General features: G+C 42.3%; 1 protein-coding gene and 2 pseudogenes across 1 annotated transcript in view; 2 read left to right on the top strand and 1 right to left on the bottom strand.

Annotated features, from left to right (window-relative positions):
• RIOK2 (RIO kinase 2) overlaps positions 1 to 25,570 on the top strand; it is a 51,407-nt gene extending 25,837 nt beyond the window's left edge. Inside the window, exons 6-10 of the mRNA XM_083151740.1 lie at positions 5,742 to 5,933; positions 6,698 to 6,790; positions 11,007 to 11,543; positions 12,856 to 12,952; positions 25,261 to 25,570. Of these exons, the coding sequence (XP_083007866.1) occupies positions 5,742 to 5,933; positions 6,698 to 6,790; positions 11,007 to 11,543; positions 12,856 to 12,952; positions 25,261 to 25,422 (1,081 nt within the window). The 3' untranslated portion in view covers positions 25,423 to 25,570. The remainder of the gene's footprint in view (positions 1 to 5,741; positions 5,934 to 6,697; positions 6,791 to 11,006; positions 11,544 to 12,855; positions 12,953 to 25,260) is intronic.
• Positions 7,610 to 7,728, bottom strand: LOC146039987 (5S ribosomal RNA; annotated as a pseudogene).
• Positions 7,835 to 7,953, top strand: LOC146039998 (5S ribosomal RNA; annotated as a pseudogene).
• Positions 25,571 to 25,873: the final 303 nt, after the last annotated feature.

Here is a 25,873-nt window from a genome sequence, read left to right on the forward strand (position 1 = left end):
TTTCGACATATTCGACCACTTGCCAGGTGTGTTGGCATCAAATTTTTTTACCGATGCATCCACTAAATTGATAAAAGTTTTTATAGACGCATTAGTAGATGGGGGATCAAAGGAGGAATGGGCATGCTTCCTCAAAAAACTTTCATGTGCGTCTGGTTGTCTATTTGTGGAGTGCTGAAAAAATTCTTTAACCCTTAAAGAACAGCCCATTCTGTGAAGGTCCACGTTCCACTCAAAGGGGTTGTGGCGATTAGTTGGAACAAAGGACAGCCCTTTGTTCAAAACTGTCTCTTCATCGGGTGTCAGGGTATGTGTCGAGAGGTTAAATATTAGGTCCTTGTTTTTTTGGTGGAAGTGGGCAGTTTTTTGGATCCGGCCTGATTGTCCGCCGCGTCTGGTGTATCGGGTACCTTGCCTCCGGTTCTGGCCCGGGTTTGTCTTCCTAAAGGGACCCCCGTGATGAGGTGCCCTCGTCGGAGTCTTTCACAGCGAAGTCGCTGTCGCTAGTATATCGACTTTGATCACTGTGTCGTCTTTCTCTCCAAGGTTGTCTCATATTAGATCTTTGTCTCGAGCGGTTAGGTTCCTGCCCACTTAGCCACCTATATACTCTCCCGTCCTCATAGTCCATTTGGACCGTCTCCCATTTCTTTTTCTTGAACTTTTCCAAGTCCGTTTTATATTGCTGCAACTGTACTTCCAATTTTTCCCATAGGGGGGTATTCTTTTTGTCTTGAATAGTGGGTTTGTTGTCTTCCCGAGTGGCTTCAATTTTGGATCTGGTGGTCTGAAGAGTGTTGCCAGCCTCTTCTATAACCAGGACCATGAGGTCCTGGCTACACTTGTTTAAGATCGATATCAACTTCAGACAAAACTGGGGATTATTTCTCCCTATGGTGGGGATGTTACTGATGCGGAAACCCCGCGGAATCCTGCGGGCCCTATAATAATCCGACAAGGTTGATCCATGTAAATGGAAGTCGATCTCCTTTTTGTGCAGTTTGAATAAGATATTGAATAAATCGTCCGGTGATTGGGACGCTTGAAATGGGTGCTGGTCCTCTTTGAACAGTATGGACTGTACTCTTTCCTGGGAAAAGGTAAAAGTCTCGTCCAGGTGCTTCTGGATGTCCACAAAGGACAGTGCCTCTTGGGTGGCTTTATCCATTGTGCAAACGGTTGCGTAGTGCAAAGAAGATGCGTTCTGCCAATAAAGTGAAGCTGGTGCTAAAGTGCTGGTGCTTGTGCGTATAGCAAATGTGCAGTGTCCTGAATTCCTTATATCCGCCTCTTGTTCAGACTGTACAAATAAGCAAAGCGTCCATAATATAGACAATGGGGGTTCCGGTGCCTTAGCACGTTGGGGGGGGGGGGGGCAGATCACTGCTCCTCCTCTTTGTATATTGGAATACGCTCGGCACTCCGGACAAACGATGTATAGTACCGTGGTGCCTTCACTGGCATTGGTACACACTAGTATCCCTTTTGGCTTGTGGAAGAGCCTTGGAGAAAAAGAGCGGCACTCACGGATTTGTAGAAATAGATGTTTATATCATAGTTGTGCGATACATCATAGTCTCATTCTAGCGACGTTTCAAGGCAGGATGCCTTTTCATCAGGAGAGACTTAAGTGCTGGTAGTGCTGGTGGGGGATGTAGGGAAGACAAGAAAGTGCTCTGTGCTTACCTTATGTAGCCCGTGTGCGTCGCTCATGTTCCCGCTGCGGCGTCTTCGAGTCCCACTTCCGGGTTCCGGGTGTCGAGTCTCCACTGACGTCAGACCGTTGCCCGGCAACCACGGACGCTGAATGTCCCTGTTACGCCGCGCACCGGTACTGAGCTGTGAAAAATAAAACAGAAAGAAGACCAACTTAGTACTGTTGGATAATTGAGTGTTAAAAACTATATATATATATATATATATATATATATATATATATATATATATATATATATATATATATATATATATATATATATATATATATATATTGATACAAGGTCATGTCAAAGGTTTTAACACAAACCATGTGACATGGCCTTGTGCCAGCTAAGCCACAACCCATTTAAAAATTGGGTGTGCCCTTTTGGTAGCTAGGCCATGCCCATTTTTGCATGGTACCAGAACATATTTTTTGGCTCTTTGCCTATGAGTGGTTGGCCACCCCTGATGGATTCAGTACTGAATCCCGGCGGTCAGGATCCCGGGGTTCAGAATCCCGACGCCAAAATCCCGACAAGAGGGGGACGTGGATCGCCCCCCCCCTTGCGGGCCCGCTGCGCTCGCCACGCAGCGGGCCCGGTGCCTCGCTATGCTCGGCACACTAATTTATTCTCCCTCCAGGGGTGTCGTGGACACCCACGGAGGGAGAATGTGTCGGGATTTCGGCGGTCGGGATTCTGAATGCCGGGATCCCGACCGCCGGGATTTTAACTGCATCCCCCCCCTGATATAGAGGGTTCACCACAAGATGTAAACCATTGAGAGCCTCAAAAACAGGAAGACCAGATTAGAGTTTGCCAAACAACATCTAAAAAAGCCTTTACAGTTCTGGAACAACATCCTATGGACAGATGAGCCAAAGATAAACTTGTACCAGAGTGATGGGAAGAGAAGAGTATGGAGAAGGAAAGGAACTGCTCCTGATCCAATACCACCTCATCAGTGAAGCATGGTGTGGGCATGTATGGCTGCCAATGGAACTGGTTCCCTTGTATTTCTTGATAGTGTGACTGCTGACAAAAGCAGCAGGATGAATTCTGAAGTGTTTCAGGCAATATTATCTACTCCTATTCAGTCCAAATGCTTCAGAACACTGGACGGCGCTTTACAGTGCAGATGGACAATGACCCGAAGCACACTGCAAAAGCAACCAAAGAGTTTTTTAAGGCAAATAAGTGGAATGTTATGCAATGGCCAAGTCAGTCACCTGACCTGAATCCGATTGAACATGCATTTCACTTGATGAAGACAGAACTGAAGGGAAAATGTCCTAAGAACATGCAGGAACTGAAGACCTTTTGCATCATCTGCTGAAGTCTATGGATTCCAGACTTCAAGCTGTAATTTACCTCAAAGGATTTGCAACAAAGTATTAAGTGAGTTTGATTGAGGTTTGTTTAGTTTTTCCCATTACTTTTGGTCCCTTAAAGTGGGAGGCACAAATAGAAACCGTTGTAATTCCTACACCGTTCACCTGAGTTGGATGTAAATACCCTCAAATTAAAGCTGAAAGTCTGCAGGTAAAGCACATCTTGTTTGGTTCATTTAAAATCCATTGTGGTGGTGTACAGAGCACAAAATATGAGAATTGTGTTGATGTCCCAATATTTATGGACCTGACTTATCTACTTTTGCCTTTTTGGAGGGGGGACACACAAATTAAAAGGTGGCATTGGGTTTGATGGAGTTGAAGCCATTGCCTTAGCAACTGTGACATACAATACTGTATGCAGACAATGAACCAGAATATTAAAGTACAAGTGAAGACATACATATAACTGCAGGTGCTTGTAAAGCTGGATGGCACACTGGTTATTTGAATGAAACAGACAGTTTGGGAAGTCATATGATTGGCTATGCAACAGGTACAGATTGCTTCCTTGAGAATTCATATACAGAGATGTTGCCAGTGGTGACACCGTAACTGTACTTAACATACAGAGCTTCATTATTTGTACATTACTGCCAATATTGATGCCACGTTTAGAACTGTTGCTTTCTTGTAGACCTCTGCATTTCCTACATCTGCCACAAGATGTCACTGCAACTTTATTTTCTAATTTATTGGATTTTAGCCACCACAGTAACGGCAAGTCATATTGCTACATTTAATAGCAGTCAATGTTTAGAAAACCAGGACTCAAAGATGTCACTTGTAGGGGGAAAAAATGGTTTATGGAAATACAAATTCGTCAGCACCGTACATTGGGGAAAAAAAACGCATATTAAAAAAAATTATAGGCACGAAAGTAGCAGATACAAAATATAGGGCATTCAAGAAGTATTATTTCAAGACTAGCATCAAATTTGGCCTCCTACTGTAAATAAGACATAATGGCTGCATGAGGTAGGCACAATACACAGGTATAGCAGACAGAGGACCCTGCTACGGTTTGTACACACCATGGTGTGTACATAAGGTGAGATTCCTTTGCTATTCGACTTAAGATCGATTGCTATTCAGTTTTTGCTAACTCATGTGCTATTTACATACAATTCATACTATTTACTTCCAATCTGCACTATATAGTCATTGCTGCACTGTCTATTTGGCTTTTCCATTTCAGCTGAACGGGAACGCGCATCGGCATCGAATGGGGATAGAAAGCTTTAAAACCTGTTCCATCTCCATTTGCTGTCTATGCGACCCCAATTCGATTTTGACTATATAGTCCAAATCAAATGTCAAATTGTACCGTGTGTACACAGCATAACTGTGAGGAGAGACTGCACACTTCTCATATTATTTTTAAGTCAAACAAGAAGAAAACACAGCTGTTAGCATAAGTGAGAGATGTTGGGTGTAAAGTGCCACAACCTGTGTGAAGCGCTCTCCTTCCACCATGGATCTAAAAAACAAGAACATCAAACTGCGCTAGACAGAATTAATTAATCATTTTATTATGTTAATTTAATTCATCATTATTCACTGGCCAGTGAGAACATATAAAAATACAATAATAAAGTATATAAGTAAAAGATGGTGCAATTTGCACTAGACACATAACATAGAAGTCCTATATATTGTTAATAGTATAGGTGGGTTAGTAACACGGTTAGAATCTGTCACATTAATAGTCCATCTGTTAATGGTCTTTTTAGTAGCACTGTTATGATCTATTTTCAGTCCAGTAGTTAATGGTAATATACAATCTAGGGTTCATTTTGTTGGGACCCCATTAACCTACCAGTATATTTTTGAATTGTGGGAGGAAACTAGGGTACCCGGAGGAAACCCACGCAAGTACAGGGAGAATATACAAACTCTGCACAGTTGGAGCCATGGTGGGAATCGAATCCATGACCTCAGTGCTGTGAGGCAGTAAAGCTAACCATTACACCATCCGTGCTGCCTATTTGGCACTACTGAGGACATATGTAACTGGCAGTAATGTGCTAGGCCCTTATTCAGATCTGATCGCAGTACAAATTTGTTCTCAAAATGGGCAAAAATATGTGCACTGCAGGCGGGGCAGATGTAACGTGCAGAGAGAGTTAAATTTGGGTGTGGTATGTTGAAATTGAAATCTAATTTGCAGTGTAAAAATAATGCAGCCAGTATTTACCCTGCACAGAAACCAAATAAATCACACAAATCTAGCTCTATACACGTTACATCTGCCTCACCTGCAGTGCCATGGTTTTGCCCATTTTGTGAACAAATTTGTATTGCGATCAGATCTGAATAAGGCCCAAAGTACACAAACTTTGTTTCGTGTTTTTAAAAACTTGTTTCTTGCACAAATAAAATATATTTTGTGTATTTCATGTGTTTATACAGCATAAATGAAATCATTGAAATATAAAAATATTCTGAAATACAGAATAATCCGATCTCCAAAATGCTTCTGGCCCTGAGCATTTTGGATAAGGGATACTCGACCTGTACCACCATATGGAGGGATTGTATGCTAGTTAATGACCTTACTGTATAATTGGTTGTACTATTATGATTTACTTAGTAGTTCTGCAGAACAGAGCTCTTCACATTATAATTGGCTTTATACTCTTACCATTAGGTGCCAGGTGCGTCACATCGAAGATCCAGCATCATTGTACAACGAATTAATGGAGCTGATTGTGAAGCTTGCCAATCATGGTCTGATCCACGGTGACTTCAATGAGTTTAACCTAATGTTGGATGATGAGGACCACGTCACCATGATTGACTTTCCACAAATGGTCTCCACATCTCATGCTAATGCTGAATGGTGCGTGTAAACCCAAGCCACAACATCATAACAAAGCTATCATGTAGGGATCTCCGGGAGAGAGTTCTTCAGTAGGGTGCCAGATGATGCTCCAACAGGGGGGATCCCGACAGGCAGTATCCCAACGTCGGGATCCCAACTGAAGGTGCTCCAATGGGGGATCCTGAGTCACTGGGGCGGTTCTCCCTTGTGCGTGTCCACGCCCCCCATAAACGGAGAAGAGAACCTGTAGTGAGCCACTGAGCCTGCAAGGGGCTACTTTGAGCTCACCCCCTGTCAGAGCAGCGACAGTCGGGATCCCCCCTGACGGAGCGCCATACCACACCCCTTCTATACACAGAGCGAGATGTCCTTGAGTTGATTCCTACATAACTTTAAGTAATGCTTGGCACAGCTACTAATGTACATCCTTCTACATTATTCAGTGTTTCATACATACATACATACATACATACATACATACATACATACATCAACTATATACTAATAGCATTATTTTTTATCTGTCTACTGATATCTTGACAGAAACATGGATTGCCCCAATGCTGCCAAGAACCTGTTAAGGGGATTTATGGTCTCAGGTTTGAAGTGCAGTAAATATCTTTAATGTCTGGTTTACCAGTGAGATCTCTACACAGATAACAAACTGATATTTGAGCAGACCGTAACAAAGGAACTATATAATAAGATGTCTGCAGAGCTGTAACAAGCCAACAAATGTCAGTGTGTTTTTATTATCATTGTTGTATTTTCCTCCCACTTAGGTATTTTGACAGAGATGTGAAATGTATTCGAGAATTCTTCCTGAGGCGCTTTAACTATGAAAGCGAACTTTTCCCAACCTTTGCTGATATTCAGTAAGTAAAGGAGAATGGCCTCACTCTTGTGATTGTCAAAACTTACCTAAAAATCAACAAAACTGTGGGTTTCAAAGTGAAACGTGGAGCAGGTGTCTGTGTAAGGTTGTCTAAATTAGTGTGACATTGTATGCCCTCTCTGTGTAGCATAGCATAGTGAATTTTACATTAAATTTGCATTAGGTAAGAAAGGGGTTGAAGATCCGCACAGACTTGTAATCTGTGTAATGATTTTTGTACCAACTTAATGAACTACTATACTTGACAAATTCTGGTAGTTGCTTGGTTGGCGGTGCGCCCAGCGTTTAGAATCAATGGTGAACACTGGGGTTTTTTTCGTCAGAGGAAGAGTCCGACAAAAGAAAGAAAAAACGCTTTTTGGGCGCACTCGTTTGTTTAAAGATGTAATATGATAATATTAAAACATAGCTTTTATTATAGACTTTATTTAAAATAAATGGCACAAAAATAATTTGATATTTGGATATTAAAATGTAGTGTGATCCTTGGACTGGTTTAATTCCAGGGAAATTGGTAATTTAGTCACACACTTAATCTGTCATTCAAGCACTGATGTTATCAGAGGTATGATTACCAATGATTATAGGCAGTGAAATGATTCAATTCCCCTAGGTATGAACAATCTTGTGCTTGATAGCATCTGGTAATACACCTAGTATTGGTAGTATGGGGAAAAAAGAAAAAAGATAAAAGATGTCACAGCCTCAATATGTGTTAATAAATTCTTTAATAGACACTCTCTCTGGTAGTCATGTTACAGGTGTTTGTTTAATACGGCGGCTTATACCCCTATTTTTAATATTGCCACACCTGGGCTTCCCCAGGGGTCTCCCACCTGGGTACTGTCCTGGCCCTCCACTGCTTGGCTTCCAAGTTCGGGGAGGGTTTGGGCAGACCAGTGGGGTATGGTGGCAGTATATTAGGGTTTGGTATCTGATCACAAATAACCTGTTAGGCTGCAAAGGGAGCCACCTCCCTTTGCAGCCTAACAGGTTATTTGTGATCAGATACCAAACCCTAATATACTGCCACCATACCCCACTGGTCTGCCCAAACCCTCCCCGAACTTGGAAGCCAAGCAGTGGAGGGCCAGGACAGTACCCAGGTGGGAGACCCCTGGGGAAGCCCAGGTGTGGCAATATTAAAAATAGGGGTATAAGCCGCCGTATTAAACAAACACCTGTAACATGACTACCAGAGAGAGTGTCTATTAAAGAATTTATTAACACATATTGAGGCTGTGACATCTTTTATCTTTTTTCTTTTTTCCCCATACTACCAATACTAGGTGTATTACCAGATGCTATCAAGCACAAGATTGTTCATACCTAGGGGAATTGAATCATTTCACTGCCTATAATCATTGGTAATCATACCTCTGATAACATCAGTGCTTGAATGACAGATTAAGTGTGTGACTAAATTACCAATTTCCCTGGAATTAAACCAGTCCAAGGATCACACTACATTTTAATATCCAAATATCAAATTATTTTTGTGCCATTTATTTTAAATAAAGTCTATAATAAAAGCTATGTTTTAATATTATCATATTACATCTTTAAACAAACGAGTGCGCCCAAAAAGCGTTTTTTCTTTCTTTTGTCGGACTCTTCCTCTGACAAAAAAAACCCCAGTGTTCACCATTAAATTTGCATTGTAAGCTTGACCATACACTTGTGGGATTTGGGCACTTTTCAGCCGATTTCAACGCATCGGGCCAAGAAATCGGGTGAAAAGTGGCAAACTTGTCTCTGATCCCGATCCGATGCATGGTCTTTGCGCAAGGGATCGGAGCCAAATGTCTGAAGTGCTGCACTCAAGATTTCTCGTATCGCATGCAATACTGTCCTGGGCGGCTTCAAGGGAATTGGTTGTGACTTCTCCCCTCAGAGAAGTTGCAGTAGTGTGTGGGAGTCTTTAATTTGAATGCCGTGAAACACCACTCAGTCTGTACCAGAGACACCAGGCTATGACTTTAACCAACAATTTAAACATGTACAGATATGTAGAAGTGGTTAAACGGAACTTGAATTGAAAAAAAAATGTCTGCTGCATGGTAAAACTTCATATATAGAGGGGTTAAGTATGATTTACCGATGGTCAATAAGAATTATAACGACACCACTTATATGTCAAAATACCAACATGGTCACTATACTGACATTCATTATGCCGGCATTTTACATTGACAGTCAAAATGCTGACATGTCAACATATTTCTTTGGGTTTTTTTCGGAGTCTGTCGACATGGACACCGTCTGTAAAGACCTAAGGAAACCAAAGCACAGAGGAGGCCGGCTAATGCCTTTATAAGGTCATAGAACTCCCAGTGACTATCGCTATAAACGCAGCCTTCCATCTTTTTATAGACTTAGATTTATGAAGTGATTCTCCTTTCTAGGTGTGCTGCGGAGCAGTCCTAGCCTGCTCTCCTCTCTCTTCCCCTTCACTCACAGACATAAACTGCCTCATTGAACAGTTTCACAATTAGTCATTGCTATTGCTGCCAAATGTAATAGTCGCCAAATCCAAGAATATACTTTTATGGGATTTTTGTTTAAATCACTTATGAAGCTGTAGAGGGCATTGAGGTAAATGATGAAAGGAAAGGAAAACAATGAAGTGGGGTGTATGATGAAATGCAGGCAAGTGAGAGGGTGATGGGGCACAAATACATTCAGTGGCCATGCAACTCACTAATCACTCCACCGTGCAAGTGCTGTGGTTCAGCCTGACAGTCAGGAAACTCAGCCTCAGTGTTTTGGAAGAACATTTAGACACTTTTTTTTCTGTTATCCCTTGGCGGCTGATGTCTTTTTAGCAGCTTTCATTGTAAATTAGGCTATGGGAACGTCAGCAATGAGTGCGCTCCTGTGCCAAGGACAGATCTGTTTTCATGTGAATAACTTGCCCTTCACTTCCTATTTAGCTTCAGTGCAATATGATGATTTAGAATACATTTAGTATCAAAACCAGCATTCCTAGAAGATCACCTCTGTTTTTAAGTTAGCAGCTTGACCAATGCTTTGGAGAGAGAGACTCCTGCTGTAAAAGGGAATTCTATGCGATATGCCATCTTGTCTTTGCCAGTTTCAGTGTTGTTACAAATATAGGCCCTTATTCTGGTTCACTCGCAAAGGCAAATTCCGTTAAAATGGACAAAACCATGTGCACTGCAGGGGGGCAGATAACATGCAGAAAGTTAGATTTGGGTGGGTTATTTTGTTTCTGTGCAGGGGAAATACTGACTGCTTCATTTTTACACTGCAATATAGATCTCACTTTGAAGTTAAACCCCACCCAAATCTAATTCTCTCTGCACAAGCTACATCTGCCTCACCTGCAGTGCACATGGTTTTGTCCATTTGAGAAGGAATTTGCATTTGCGAGTGAACCAGAATAAGGGCCATAGTGTAACACGTTGGATTGTATGTAATGATACATTTCCCAGTTTAGGTTTACAATGAATAATAACCCACATTGAAGCCAAATTCAGAATTGCAATAAAACAACCCTTGGCTATTTTGGAGTGGGTGATTTACTTGACAGATGTTCATAAAAGTTTTTTCCTAGATTTAAGTATAAAGCAAAAATCATTGTAAAACCAAATATTTGGGAGTCTAACTTCCGTAACTTAGAATTAGACTACTCATGACAGGAACATCCAGATGGATGTGAGTAGTGCCTCCTCTAGCTGTGGCCCTAAATCAGAGATGCCTGTGAATGCTGTATGTTACATGTGCAGTGTTTGGAGGACTGCGAGCGCACAGGATCTGTACTACACATGTGTACGTTGGGTACTGAGTTATCAGACACATTGCAGCTGTAGACGTGAAGTGAGTGGCAGTCTGCAGCTGTATAGTAGAGGCGGTAGTGACGAGTAATGTGTTCCCCTGGGGGTGTTTCAGCCCTGTTTTGTAGGTGTGCTGTGTTCCAACACCCATCCTGAGGGCTACTCAGATGACCAATGGTCTCTCACCTGATTGGACGCACCAGTGGTTCACAGAAGCCTTCACTGGTCTTTCTACAACAGACTGTTCAGAATCTGTTTGTACCATGGAGGTTTCATTACTTCGTAATATATAATAAGATAAATTATTAGGTCATCAAATGTTTGGTTGTATTACAAATAAAAATGGTTGGTTGTCTGTACTATATATTGATATGTTCTTTTTTATTTATTTCTATTAAGGAAAGAATGCTCTCTTGATGTGGAGATTGCAGCTAGTGGCTATACTAAAGAAATGCAAGAGGATGATGAGCTCTTACAGGCAGCCGGCCCTGATGAGCTGGAGGTAGGCGATGACGCGGGCTGTAAGAAACCCACAGGAGACTCTCAGCTGGGCGCCCAAAGCAGCGGGAATGATGAGGACAATGACTTGTCAGAGCCTGTACCGGATATGTCAGAGGCTGTACCAGACACCTTACATGAAGACTCTAGATCCCTGTCCGAAACAAAAGGCACCAGTGACCACTGTAAGCCAAGTCTAGACATGGCCGAGTTCAATAGTGCTTTAGCCGAACTAGAGGGGAAGACTGCTGAAGACAAAGACCAGGATTATACAGACATCTCTGTAGCTGCTCATGATGTGAGTGACAGACTGGGAAATGAAAAGTCAGGTTCAGATGAGGATGTTGGAAGCCAGGAAAGTGATGAGCAGGAGGATTATGATCAATGTCCTGATCTAGTGGATCTTTCTGGAACCAACAAAGAATACAGACCATTCAGGTAGGGTATGACTAAAGCGCCATAATGACTATTTACTTTGCACATACTTTATACCTTGCTAGACTGCTACATATGCTGTGGAGTTTCCTTTTGGAATGAGATACACTGCTTATTGGCACCACTGGGGTTAATGAAATTGTCACGTGCCAATATGTGCTTTAGATGCCACTGAGGTCCAGGTTTGTTTTGCACATGAACCCTGTAGTGTGAATTAATCCGGTCTCCGAGAGAAGAGACTGCACAAATGTGGCACGGATCACTGAATAACCAGAGTTGGCAGCATGCTGTAAAGGGGTATGTCCAAGGTCTGACCCAGACTGGAAAAATGTTCCAAATCCCAGGACATACTGTACCCTAAACTTTGGAAAAGAGCTATAAGAATACATATTTTCCAAATAACCAATATAAACAACCTGAATATAGATAGATAGATATAGAACAGCTTATTTAGGAACCATGTTCCATCCTCTCCTCACACTATTTCTGCTCTCACCAATGTAATTGCCAGTATGGACCAATCATTGCTTCCCCACACTGTCTGTGCACTCCTACACTGACATACTATGTTACTATGAACATTTTGTAGGTTGATCTTTCTTAACTCACTTTTAAAACTGGGCAGATGAGGGATGAGCAGGAGATGAAGATTCTTTACAAACGCGGTCTACCTGCAGCAGCGTTACATGAGCAATTTGTTGTGGTAAACATTGTAATATGTGAAGAGAAGTCTTCGCTGCAGTCATGCCATACAGGCCCCTCTTGGCAGGTCAGGTCACATTAGAATCTTTTACCTTCAGGTGTCTTTGTGCTTCTTTTTTACCAAAAATGCGGCTTATTTGCAACAAATTGCAATACAAGTTCCGATAGAAGTCCTGCTCTGCTCCGTATACAGTCTCAGTCACACAATACACACCCTTTAGCAAATGAATCGGCACAATCTGCTTGTGGGTCCTCCACCTCATTGCACTGTGAATAAAACACTTTTTAGCAGAGTTGCATGGAACCTGACAGGAATAAATCCTTTACTGCAGGGACAGGGAACCTTTGGCCATCCCAACTGTTGCTGAACTACACATCCCAGCATGCCCTGCTGCCGTTTTGCTGTTTGGCCATGCTGAAACTGTTGCAAGGCATGCTGGGATGTGTAGTTCAACAACAGCTGGAGGACCAAAGGTTCCCAATCTCCACTTTACTGTATGTATAGCACACTTTAATCTGATGCCAATAAACTACATAATTGCACTACTTTTTTTATTATTATTATTTAATTTGCTTGGTTCATGTGCAGTATCTTTATGTGCTTTTATTGTAGAGATGAAGATAGCTTACTTCATATCAGTGAACACAGAACCAGAACTACAAGCGTAACATCCGTGGCTACCGCCGGAAGCTGTTCTACCATCCCACCAGTAAGTTGCTGCAGTCTTATAGAATTTATCTTTGTAAATCTAGGATATTTTTTCGTTATGTTGTTGTTGTTATTTTATCCTCACAACCTCTTTATCGGATCTCCACCCCGCAGGCAGTTCCAAACAATATAAAATGAAGAATTAAGTATTATCCAGCCCCTAAGCGAAATACTTTGCAGCAATAAAACCAAAATGCACTAGGTCATATCGTATTCATCCGTAGCCTATAGATTTATGTTTTTAATGAGAACCCTCCTACATTGTGCATATTCCTAATATGATATCTAAACTGAGTGATTCCAGGAGTTGTCCATGTGACATAAATCATATTAATTGCAAAACAAAGTTTTTATGAGACTGTTCTGGCTCTGAAAGGAGAGCGGTTACTTCCATGTGCATTTCCCGGTTATGCTTAGGTGTAGAATACTTTAGCCCAAAGGCAAGGTCATTAGTATGCATGGCATTATATCTGTGTTATTACACTGCATTTCAGCTGTTGGTGCTTGTGTCTTTTGCATGACCTTTCTGTCCCTTGATGAAGCCAAAATATGTAGTATAGGATTTGGACTTATGTGACATAGGCCTACAGCACCTATATTTGGTAATCACTTTAAAGCCGGCTACACACTGGGCTGTATGCCGGTCAGACCTGGATATCTCTCAGTGTGTGTGTGCCCATACGGTCATTTGTGATGACACTAGGTTTGATGTGCTGCACCTAACACTTAAGGTGTGTACACACGGTCGACATGCTGCCGTGCGATGCGAGTCCCGATGCGATCTGATGGCATCGGGACTTGCATCGCACGGCAGCATGTCGACCGTGTGTGGGGAACATGAAGGAGAGCATAGTATAGCTGTCACCACTGGGTGCCGGGATGTCAGCGTGCTGCGACACCCGGGGCCGCGGCACATCAAACAGCTCCCCCCCCGCGCCGTGCAGACATCAGGCCACACCCCCCGCCCTCCTCTTTAGGCGGACTTCTTCCGGCCGGGTCATCAGCCCTGCAGCGCAGCCCTAGGAGAAGCCCCTCTCCCTCTGGCCGCCGGAGCTATAGTGAGTGAGTATTCAGGCACAAAGACTATATAGTGCAGATCGGCACTATATAGTCTTGGCTGCCCTCACTATGTCGCTGCCGATTTGCGCTCACTCGGGAGCGCGCATCGGGCTCGCAAGCCCTCAATAGTACACAATCGGTATGCGATATGGCTTCCGATGTGCACTATATCGGCAACATCGGAAGCCATATCGCACCCGTGTGTACACACTTTTAGAGAGATCACTCTCAAAACCATGTATGTTAATGAAGGACAAAACCGTGATCGTTCCATTCTTAATTACCATTGTGTAATGTGTACTTTAGATTTGGGCTGGTGGGGATGTCTGAATGACACCCCGTCACTCCAGTGTGTACCTGGCTTCAGGGAGTGATTTCTAATTTGTTTGGACGGGGCCAAATTCAACCCTGTTCTGATGGTTGAGAAACTGCCCATGGTGTTCTATGCACAGGTCACCTTTGTGAACGGCTTTGGCGACTTGAATAGTCAGTGAGCCGTTCGCAGGGATCCGGATGGAGCAGACGGCGGCTGGGTCGGGTGTCGCTAATGGTAACGCCCAGGGTTTCATGGGCATTCCCATGAAAACACTTTGCATTCCCATGGGAACGTGGTCTCCACTGACTTTTATTTGTGAAGTCAGGTGAAAATTTTTGATGGTCCGGGACATCAATTGATTTCTCCTGCAGCGGCAGCATGCCAGGGGATGTGTCTTCATTACGATGGGACTCTGTAGTGGGGGGTATTCAGCGGTGTGCAGTTTTTGGGCATGAATTCCTCCTCACCTGGGCTTACCATGTTAGGGGCTCTTAGGAACAAATCCAGTAGAAGAGAAATCCACAGTTTAAAAAGTAAGAAATGTATTCAATGTATTTGGCTGTACACAAAGTTTCCATGCAATAGCATCTTTAACTATATATCATATTTTTAATTTTGAAATCCCCTTAATTATTAATAAGATGTTATGTTAACATGTGCTCTGTGTCTGGGAGGATCCAGATCATCCCTTTTAGTAGTCCTGAATAATTCATTACAACAGAGCTTGGCCGGCAGCCGGAATACTTTGCTTGGGAACGGTTAGCTGTGTATTGCAACAGATATACTGACAACTTTACATGTCTGTTTTCTAGGCAAAGGCAGTGGTATAATGAATGTGGCAAAAATAAACAACATGGACAATTTTTGCTTAACAATAATGGACATTTAAAGGGCAAACCCTTAGACCAGGCATAGACAAACTGTGACCTTCCAGCTATTATGAAACTACACATCCCAGCATGCCTTGCCATAGTTTTAGCATTCTGTAATGGCAAAACTGTGGCAAGGCATGATGAGACTTGTAGTTTCACAACAGCTGGAGAGCCATAGTTTGGCCCTGCCTGCCTTAGACACTGTGGTGCATCCTCTCCACCCTCGTGATAGAAAAGTTGTGACGCAAAGAGGTTGATTCAGCTAGCTCGCTTCCATGGGTCCATGTGAAGTGGTCTGCAATGGCAATTAGTTTCCCTCAGGGCTAATTGTTATGACCCTAAAGTGTAAGTGTCGGTGGCACAGGAACCAAGCTGTTCTCTCATCATTGTAATATTCAAAGCTGATGTGCAACAAAACTTTATTAGGCATTACGGTAATGGAAACAATCCAACCTGGTGTACATGTGTACACCTGCTACATGTGGTGTAGTTTAACTAAGGTGGGGGACGATCGCTTAGATACAGAGGTGTCCTCAGAAGCCAGCACGCCACGCAGCATGAAATTCCTGGCACAAGTGAGCTTACTGGACCCGTGTAAAATTGCTATCGTTGGGCAGCTTTTTGTATGGAAAATCTGCATAAAGATGTATGAGGATACATCTGTAGTTCTGCCCATTATCACAGCGAGCGTGAAGCTAAATGCTAGATCAATTTCTACTTTAAATGATATTCCTTGTGTGGATGAGCACTGGTGAATATCACTTTAGTAAGTGCATTGGCACGCTACAGAGGAGTAGGATGCCTGGGAGGAGAACTAACGTGCTTCGTTAGCTAGAAACGGAATCCCATATTACCGAAAATGACCATAAGGTGGAGCTAAGTGGTTTTAATAACTCGTATGATTTTTTTTTTTAAATAGCATTCTTAAAGCTTGGAGCTTGTTTTGGCTCTTGTTTAATCAGTAAGGTCAGATTGTTTTTCCTGCACCAGAAAGTGATTGCACAGAACATTGAACAAACACTAATGATAGAAATTGCTGTAAATGAGAGGGTTTTTTTTTCCTCTCCGTCAGAAAATTGTTACAGTTTAAGGTATATCCTAGTTTTCATTCTTGCCTTGTTAATGTGCATGTGGTTCTGCAGACGGCTGCTGCCACAGGAACTAAAATTCTTAAATCATGAAAGTTCACTTTTTTATGTTCTTTTTTTATATTAAAAATAAAAATGGTAGTAAAAATGTCACTGGTTTAGATGCAATCCATTGTTTTATGTTAGTGCTTTTCCCCTCTCACTATGACTTGTCCGCTAGACTACCCAGCTGTGTATACTTTGCACCGTTCCGTGTTCTCCTTGGGATCTTGCTGGAAAATGCTGTATATACCCACACTGAGGGCGGTATTCAATGTGAATACCTGCGAGGTGCAGCGAATCCTTTTTAGGATTCGCTGCACATTCGCCACGTTCCGGAGCCGGCGGGCTCCGGTATTCAACGAGTCAGGGGCAGCGAGCCCCTGACTGGCGAATATGAGCTCCTGCGGCGATTGCCGCAGGGAGCCTGAGGACGGTGCCAGGCAGAGAGATGGAAGTCTCTCTGCCTAGCCCAGACCTTTGTGGGGGGTTAGGTGGGCTCCCCGGGTGCCAGGCAGCACAGGCTGCCCCCCCGGGGGTGCCAGCAGGGGGGCGTATATTCACTACACAAGATCGTAATGATCGTGCAGTGAATATATGAATATGTAATGAGCGGCTCGGCTCCGGCGCCCCCTGCTGGCTGCTGTGTAAAAAAAAAAATAATATTATTTTTAAAATTAAATATATATTCATGTGCTTACAGCACATGAATAAAAATAGCATGCCCCTCAGAATAAAATTCCTGATTTTTTTACACCAAATGTAAAAAACAAAACACTTTATTTTAAAAGTTCACATTCCACTTCACCATAAAAAGATAGCGATTGCTACTCGGTGAATCATGGTGAAAAAAACCTTCAAATGTATTCGCCATGTGGTCATTGAATAGGTGATTCACCGTTTTTGTCAGAAATTCGCCAAACAGCACTAATTCGCCATAAAAACCTGGCGAATCAGCCTCATTGAATACCGCCCTGAGTATTGTAGTATTTGTATAGTATATCACAAATACTGTTTTTTTTTTTTTAAAGGGCATCAGTCGCCGCAGTGTGTATAGAAGCCCTGCGCATACTCACAACATCTATTCACGTTATAGTTGCTCTTGAAAAGGGAAAGGGGAGGGGCTGGTAGACCAATGCACAGGTGTAATTTCAAGCAATAATTTGAAAAGCGGTAGAAAAATCCACAGTAAATCTATCAAGCGTGGGAAGGCGTGGCCTCTAATAATTGAGTAACGTGGAGGTGCACCCTTGAGAGTAAGGTCATTGTAAAAAGAGGAAGAAAAGATTCTCCTTTTTTTGGGGGGTACTTTTTAGTAAAGATTATGTATCGTAATCAGTAGATTGTCATAAATTGAGACATAGTATGAAGGTTATATGGGGTGGGGCACGGTAAGAGGCAAACTAGTCTAAAGCCTCAATAGAGTTTAAAGTCAGAGTTGAATTGAATGCTAGTAATACAATATTGTAGGGAAAGGTGCCCTGGTTATAGTGTGGTGTGCTAAAATTTTACTTATTTTACTCTTTTAAAATAAATACTAGACAGACATGTTAGACATATATACACATACAAACAGCAGGAAAAAAGGAAGGGTTTACATTGCTATTGGATACAATGTACGTTCCATGAGCGATAAAGAATATTATTAGGTATTTGTTGGTGCACTGAGTCTTTCTGCAAAGAGAAAGATATTCTGGATGAAATTTAATAGGATGAGAGATTTGGTAAGAAATCTCCAGTTTTCTTAAAGCGGCAATCATTTACACTAAAATCAAATTGGTTTTGCAGTGTAAATGATTGCCGCTTTAAAACTGGAAATTTCTTACTAAATCTCTTACTGAATCTCTCATCCTATTAAATTTCCCCCTGTGTTTCCAAAGTTAGCTCTCACTCATGCTGCTTTCCCACTGCAGACCAGTTTAAAGTACTGGTAATCTTAAATGGTATTTAAAACGGTATTAGCATTCCCACTGCAGCAGATTACCGTTTTAAATACCATTTAAGTACCATTCCCATTGCAGTGAACCGTGTATAATGTAGAGTGCCTAACCCCCCCCCTTCCCCCAGTGTAAAGAGTGCCTAACCCCCCCCCCCCCTTCCCCCAGTGTAAAGAGTGCCTAATCCCCCCCCCCCCCCAGTGTAAAGAGTGCCTAATCCCCCCCCCAGTGTAAATAGTGCCTAACCCCCCGTACCTGCCCTGTGCCCCCACCTCCCCTCCCCTTGTACTTACCTGTGGGCAGCGGGGGTCATTGCAGGGTCCATGCAGGATAGTCAGTCCCAGTGCCTGATGAGACCTAGTAGTTCTCACTTTGCGCATATGTAATGAGTGCACGTGCATACTAATGAGCCGCTCATTACATATGCGCATATGTAATTAGCGGCTCATTAGTATGCACGTGCACACGGATGTGGTTCGTTTTATCGAATGACATTAGGTCGAATGTCATTTGGTCGACCCCACTAGGTCGAATGTGTAAAAAGGTCGACATGGGTTTATGTCGAACTTCCGACTATGTCGACTGCCATTAGGTCGACTGGGGTTAGGTCGAATTGCTCTTTTTGGGGTTTTTTTGGCCGAAATGTCAACAGTGTCGACATGGACACTGTTGACATAGTGAATCGGACACTCGCATCGCACGCTTCGCTCGCTATGCTTCGGGCACGGTGGCTCGCTTCGCTCGCCACAGCTTTAATAACCTCCTCCACGCCCTAGTGGATGGTAGGGCATGAACCACCGCCTGTCGGCACCAAAAAAACCCCAAAAAGAGCAATTCGACCTAACCCCAGTCGACCTAATGGCAGTCGACATAGTCGGAAGTTCGACATAAACCCATGTTGACCTTTTTACACATTCGACCTAGTGGGGTCGACCAAATGACATTCGACCTAATGTCATTCGATAAAACGACCGTATCCCGTGCACACATTACACATGCACAAAGTGCGAACTACTAGGTTTCATCAGGCACTGGACTGCCTGGAGGCTAAATAACGTTTAAGAGGCATTCCCACTGCCTCTTAAACGTTATTTAGCCGTGTAGGACTCTGCTTTGAAAACGGGTTGAAATACCGTTTACCTTTAAACGGTATTTCAACTCTGGCGCTTTCCCACTGCAGCCTTAAACGGTATTTTGCCCTCAAAAATATAACGGCAATATACCGTTTTAAGGCTGCAGTGGGAAAGGGGCATCAGCCTGTGTAAAGGAAACAATATTTCTAAACAGGATTTTTTTGTCAACAGTGTTTCAAAAAATGTTTCATACAGTAAATACTTTAATGCAAAAGGTTGTACACTCCTGTTAAGAAATCAGACCATGCAGAGCACAGTGCACAGGATCGCTAAATGATACCGCTTTTACACTGCCAAAACGTTTTTAAAAAACTGTATTTTTAAACGGTATTTAAAACGGGTCTGAGCCTTCACATTGCAGTAGATTACCGTTTTAACTACCATTCACATCAGTCAACCCGTTTAATCCCCTGAACACGTTTCAAGGCAGAATGCAGGGGACAGCCTATCACAGGTCTGTAATCTGTTGTTTTTACTAAATACCGTTTCAGAGCCATTCTCACTGCATAAAAAACGGCTCTGAAATGTGTAGGATTCATTTTGAAATACCGGTTATCTTTAACCGGTAAATCAACTCTGGCACTTTCCCACTGCAGCCTTAAACGTTTTGAAGTGGGGAAAAAACGGCAATATACCGTTTAACAAGTGCGGTGTGAAAGGTATCATGTAGTCAAGATCATTAACAATGTGTTTGTTTACATAACCAGTGAAAATATCAAGGTAAAAGAATAGCGTGAGGTAAGAGTGGCGTTCTATCTACGCCAATTAGGTATCGCAGCAATTTTCTTTTCAGATAATATAATTATAAATCTTTTCACATTTCCTGTAAGTAGCTGAGCATAAGTGCCAATAATTTTATACAGAGTTGTTGTGGGTAGACAATGTAGGTAACGATATGTCTCACTCCCGTAGAGAAGAAATTGAGAGGTGAGGAAGGAATTAGTGAAAAGAAAAAAAGGGGGGAAGAGAGAGAGAAAGTCAGGTCAAAAGTCTTCCAAATAGGTCAGAATTGGAGATCCCAAACTGACTTTATATACCTGTAGCATGAAAGGGTTTGCCTAAATAATTTAAGGGAAGTCACCTTGCCCTTTCAAAGAAGGCCCCCAATAAACATGCCAGCTGCCACTATGGGGGAAATTTACTAAAGGAAATTTGTAAAAAAATAGGTGTATTTGTATCCAGAAATACACAATTTTTTGACATTTACTATCCCGAAAAAAATATGGCAATTCGTATTCGTGTTGATAGCACATCAATACGAATTAGTGTATTTCTGGATACAAATACACCTATTTTTTTACAAATTTCCTTTAGTAAAGGTATTGTTGGGGATAACAGTCTCCTATGGAATATAGGGAATGGACAGGCTCTAAAATCTCCCTGTTGAAAGCGGCTGCTGCCCAGCTTTATATACCTGTAGTAAAGTGTGGAGTTTTACATGTGATATAGAGAGGTCACCCTTCTCTTTTAATGTATTTACCACATACTAGCTGCCATCAATATAATTCTGATGGGCTGTTATAGGTATAGCGGGTGAGCGGGCTTTTAGTGTAGCAGGGAGAGCTGTTTAGAACAAAGAGATGGGGTACTGCTGTCCTCGTTTGGGACCCCCTGGTTAGAAATTCTCCAGTGCAGGGTGGAGACCTGGGACATCCAGGGATGAGTTTTCCCAAGGAGCAGATGGTATTCTAAGGGTAGCTATAGAGCTGTGAGAGCTGGTATAGGTGTGCTGCTGTCCTCCACTTGTAGCAAGCTACAGTGGTGGGGGATGAGCGGCACCTAATCCCGTTGATTGTCCGTGAGGTGAGACAGGGAGAGGGTATGCAGGCCGAAGGAAGCTGTTAGCTGAGCAGAGAGAAAGAGAGATACGGAGGAGAAGCAAAGGGGGTACCTGTCTGCACACACGCAGCACTAGGTCTAGCTCTGTCACATAGATTTGCTGCTGCTGCTGCGGGAGGCGCTTGTAGTTAGTGTCTCATATTCCACGGCCACCGTGTGCATGGACAGGTACCTCCTTGCTTCTCCCCTGTATCTCTCTTTCTCTCTGCTCAGCTAACAGCTTCCTTCTGCCTGCAGGCACTCTGCATACCCTCTCCCTTCCATCTATTCACGTTTACCAGAGAGCTTCAGGGAAGGCAAGTACCTCCTTATGTGCCAGGCATGCCCCAATCAGTGGCTGGGCCCACTTACATCATTGGCCAGTATTCAATGCCGGTACGAGCGGCCAGCGAGGGGGTTAAACTGCGAGGATCACAGAAAACCAGTGATCCTCGCAGTTTAACCCCCGCGCCGGCCGCTCGCACTATGCAACGTTCCGGGGGAATCCTCGCAGTCACATAAGTGCGAGGATTCCCCTAAACTGCGAGAGCCGCGGCTAGTGCAGAAAACTCGCTGTAATTAGCCTCGGCTCTCGCAGCTTTTGGAGGCACATTCGCAAATTCCCCCTCGCTCAAAAAACGGAGCGAGGGGGAATTTGCGAATGAGGGGGGTCAGTTGAATACTGACAGGGTGAGCGGTGACTGCGAGCAAAAAGTCCTGCACGCAGTCACCGCTCGCCCATTGAATATATGCCATTGACGTTGTGCCAGGCCTCACGCCCACATTGAAGTTGCCGGTGCCATCCCGCCGCAATCATGCCCTGCCATGATCCTAGTGAGATCAATACATACATTACAGTGATTTACCATTGGGTTTTGCACATATATTATTATTAGTATTATATGGCACCACAAGGGATCCATAGAGCTCAATTACAGAGTACATAAACAAATGGGGGGGGGGCGCAACTTGTATCTCCAAAGTATTGCATCAGACCAATCAGGCTGTTTTGGATCTATTGCAGATATGCACCGAGCAATTACCTGCGAGATCTCTGTATCTGATGGATCAGCCATATAATTGTATGTGCAGCATTATTCATAAGGTGCTCATACACAATGTGATTATCGCACCCATTATGGTCTGGATCGCATCACAACGCATTCGTTGCGATCAGAAGGCAGTAAAAAAAGTATGTGCAGCACATACTTTTTGTACTGTGTGATGCAATGCCCTCGGGAGCGCGCATCGCACGGTGAAAACGCACCGTGTATGGGCACCTATAGAGTTGTAACTTTTATAGGCTGCTCAAGAAGGATTGTCATCCAATTATTTTGTGGTTTGGTTGAACAAACCATAGAAAATATGATTTTTGTAGTACCTGTGTATCTTGCGCCTTGTCTTTTATTTAACCGTACCTCCTGTTCAAAATGGCTGCCTCCTTTAATGTTTGTTTTCTACTAATGTAAAATGCTGGAGTCTTATTGGAGAAAAGCACTTTATAAATGTCTATTAATGTAAATGAATATTATCTGTGTGAAGATCATCCTGTAAAGCAGTGTGCATGTAATAGGGTGCTTCTGGCACCTCCCCTATAGGGTTATTTTACTGTGTGTGTATATATATATATATATATGTATATATATATATATATGTATATATATATATATATATATATATATATATATATATATATATATATATATATATATATATATATATATATATATATTTTTTTTTTTTTTCTAGGCAGAGTCCTTTATTAGGTGTTGGACATCTATGTTGGGTGAACCACATTATATTTGCCCTCAATGTCTTGAAATGGTGTCAGCGGACGAGATCTCCTCTCAGGACTCCTATCTCCTGCAAGGAAAACCACTAGAATGAGTGGTTTTCCTTGCAGGAGATAGGAGTCCTAAGAGGAGATCTCGTCCGCTGACACCATTTCAGGACATTCTTTTGATACCCATTTGTATGCATTGGCTGTCCTATAAATTAAACATTTTCAATCATGAAGCATCCCTAGAAATCACCTGATAACTATAGGTGGACAGTTATCTGTTAATCCTCAAGTTCAAGGAATTTTTCATATTTGTGATACTTTATCAGAAGCTAATCTACAATTTGCTTGAAAACATTTTGAGTATAAACTATTTCCCCTGACGAAGTCTATGTAAGACAAAACGTGTTGGGACATTGTTTACTTTACTGTTGAGGAAACAAATAAAGAATTTGCTTGGAAATCTATCTTTAATTATTTTCTGGACACCTATGGGACATATGGACTAATGTATTAAAAGCATAGGCGCTATACCACCATTTGGGGAATATATATTCTCTCACAAAAAAGGGGGGGGTTGTGACCTAATTCTGCGCTCTTCGGGTAGCAGCACTTCTATAGAACTTCGCTGTTATTCGGGGCACAGAAAATAGAAATGAAAAAAGGGAAAGATATAGAAGTGCGCTTTTGAACTTTCACCAAAATTAATACACATTGGTCAAATCAAATGTATTTATTCTCTACAAGGAATTTTTTCAGATTGGCAATTCACATAAAATTATAATATTAGATCCAATGCCAGACTTCTATCCGCAGAAAAACCCTATGCGTTTCAGCCAATGAGTACTTCTTCAGGGGTGATCTAGATCAAATTGGATGATATAAAAAGGCTCCTTGATGGTTAAAAAGCGAGGTATAGGATATAACGATATCATACGATAGCCAATTTTTTGTCATACAGACTTATGTGGCTCCATTAGTAATCAGAAGTCAAAAAAAGGCTAGAAAATGATTGAACAGCTGACAGCCTGATTTCTTCACAGCATTAGCGCTCAGCAGTACATTCAGCTACAAAGGGGTGACTCATGTCATCAGTCAGAGAGCAGGAAAAGATAGATGGATGGATATAGAATCTGTCTATAGATACTGTGTGAGTAGAAACCTGAACATGTATGTAGGTCTGTGTCTTATCATTCCTCTTTATTATATTGTGATCCCTGATTAGTTTAGGGAAAAAAACAAAATAAACATTCTCTGAGCAGTATATAAAAATCTGTGTGTGTGGCCTCCTCGGTTTTCTTCGTCCAACATAAAAATAGTTGCCAGGATGCTCCTGCATCTGGCCTGCTTGATGGAAGGCATTATAATGTGTGTTCCATTGGGAATTCATAACCCGCTATGTTCTCAGAACATTATCAAGTGTAGGAGGTGAGACAATGTTCCAGATCTCACTGTTTACTGCTCCACACAAATCTCTCCCAGTTTGCCAAGCAACAAGAGCAAAAGTATTTACTAAAAAAATAGTCAATTACAGGCAGACAATGTACGGTTTAGTTTTGGATTTATTGCGGAAAAACAGAACACGAAGCATGTTTACAGTAACTCAATGGCAATTCTAATCTAACAGTGATTAGTACTATTAAGTATCTCCAGATTCAGGATTCATGTAATAGAAGAAAAAAATACATATTTAAGATGTACAGTATGTGTTGCATTATGCCTATATTGAATAACATAGTACAATTTGTGCCCAACCTCACCCCCATCCATATGAGTGTGCTTAGTGTCGTCATGGTGATCCCACCCTGTGAGAACTGTATTGTATCCTCTCCCTGCAACAATATTGGAGGGTGAAAATAGTGCTGGGGAAATGTATTCGTCACCTTTCCTTCTATTACTAATACTGTACAGCGCTGCTTGGATTTCCGCTCCAGTTGTTGTTGGACGGAAGACCTGGAGCAGCAGTGTTTGGGATTACTTCTCCTAAATGGCCTGATCCCTGGCATTGGCCTCCCATGGTTATGCCAGTTGGGGGTCAGAAAGTGTTGATTAAAATGTGCTGTTTGGCTGAAAGTATCCTTCTAAGCAACTTTTTTTGACAAATCCAATAAGATTTGGAAACCTTTCTTAACCATTAAATGACATCATCGTAATAAAGTAGTCCGAATGTAATTTTGCTGAAATGAAATAGAGATTAATTGTCAATACTGTATGGCTCCTGCTGCCATTTTCTTTGACCACGCTGCGTTTTCTTCTTTGTCTTTAAGGAACTGGTCAAACAGAAGATTAAGAAGCAGCTGACGAAGCAGCAGAAATCTTCCATCAGAAGACGACTGCAGAAGGGAGAAGCTAATGTGTGTACCAAGCAGCGGAGAGAGAACATGTTCAACATCAAGTGCAGCGTGGACGCGGCCAGCTTCTGGGGATAGGCCTCCACTTACCTTGTGAAAGCTATGCAATTGCTTTGCTATGGAATTATGCTTTAACACTTCTACGTAAACCCTCTATTAATTTTTTATAAAGTAGTTGTTGTCATAGCACTTTTAGAGCAATAAAATAAGGTTTTAATATGGCTAATCCGATGATTTTCTTGTCTGACTGTGGGTGTATCCCTGAATTATGGACATAGTGGAGGCAGCCTGAGGCTTCGATGATGGAATGGATATGTCCCAGCATCATATCCAAGCCTCTGAGTAAGTGGTATCTGGTGCGGCCCCTAAATCTAGCACCACCAGCGCACCAAATCATATGTCTGAATATAATTCAGATACTGTCATTTGTGATTATGACGCGACTGCTAGAAAGCACTTCCGGGTGTTCTTAACGCTGTTCATAACCATCCAGAAAACAGTACAGTATAGATGGACAGTCCCAATGATG

Source organism: Crinia signifera, chromosome 1 (genome assembly GCF_055691185.1).
Source record: "Crinia signifera chromosome 1, ASM5569118v1, whole genome shotgun sequence".
Lineage (NCBI taxonomy): Eukaryota > Metazoa > Chordata > Amphibia > Anura > Myobatrachidae > Crinia > Crinia signifera.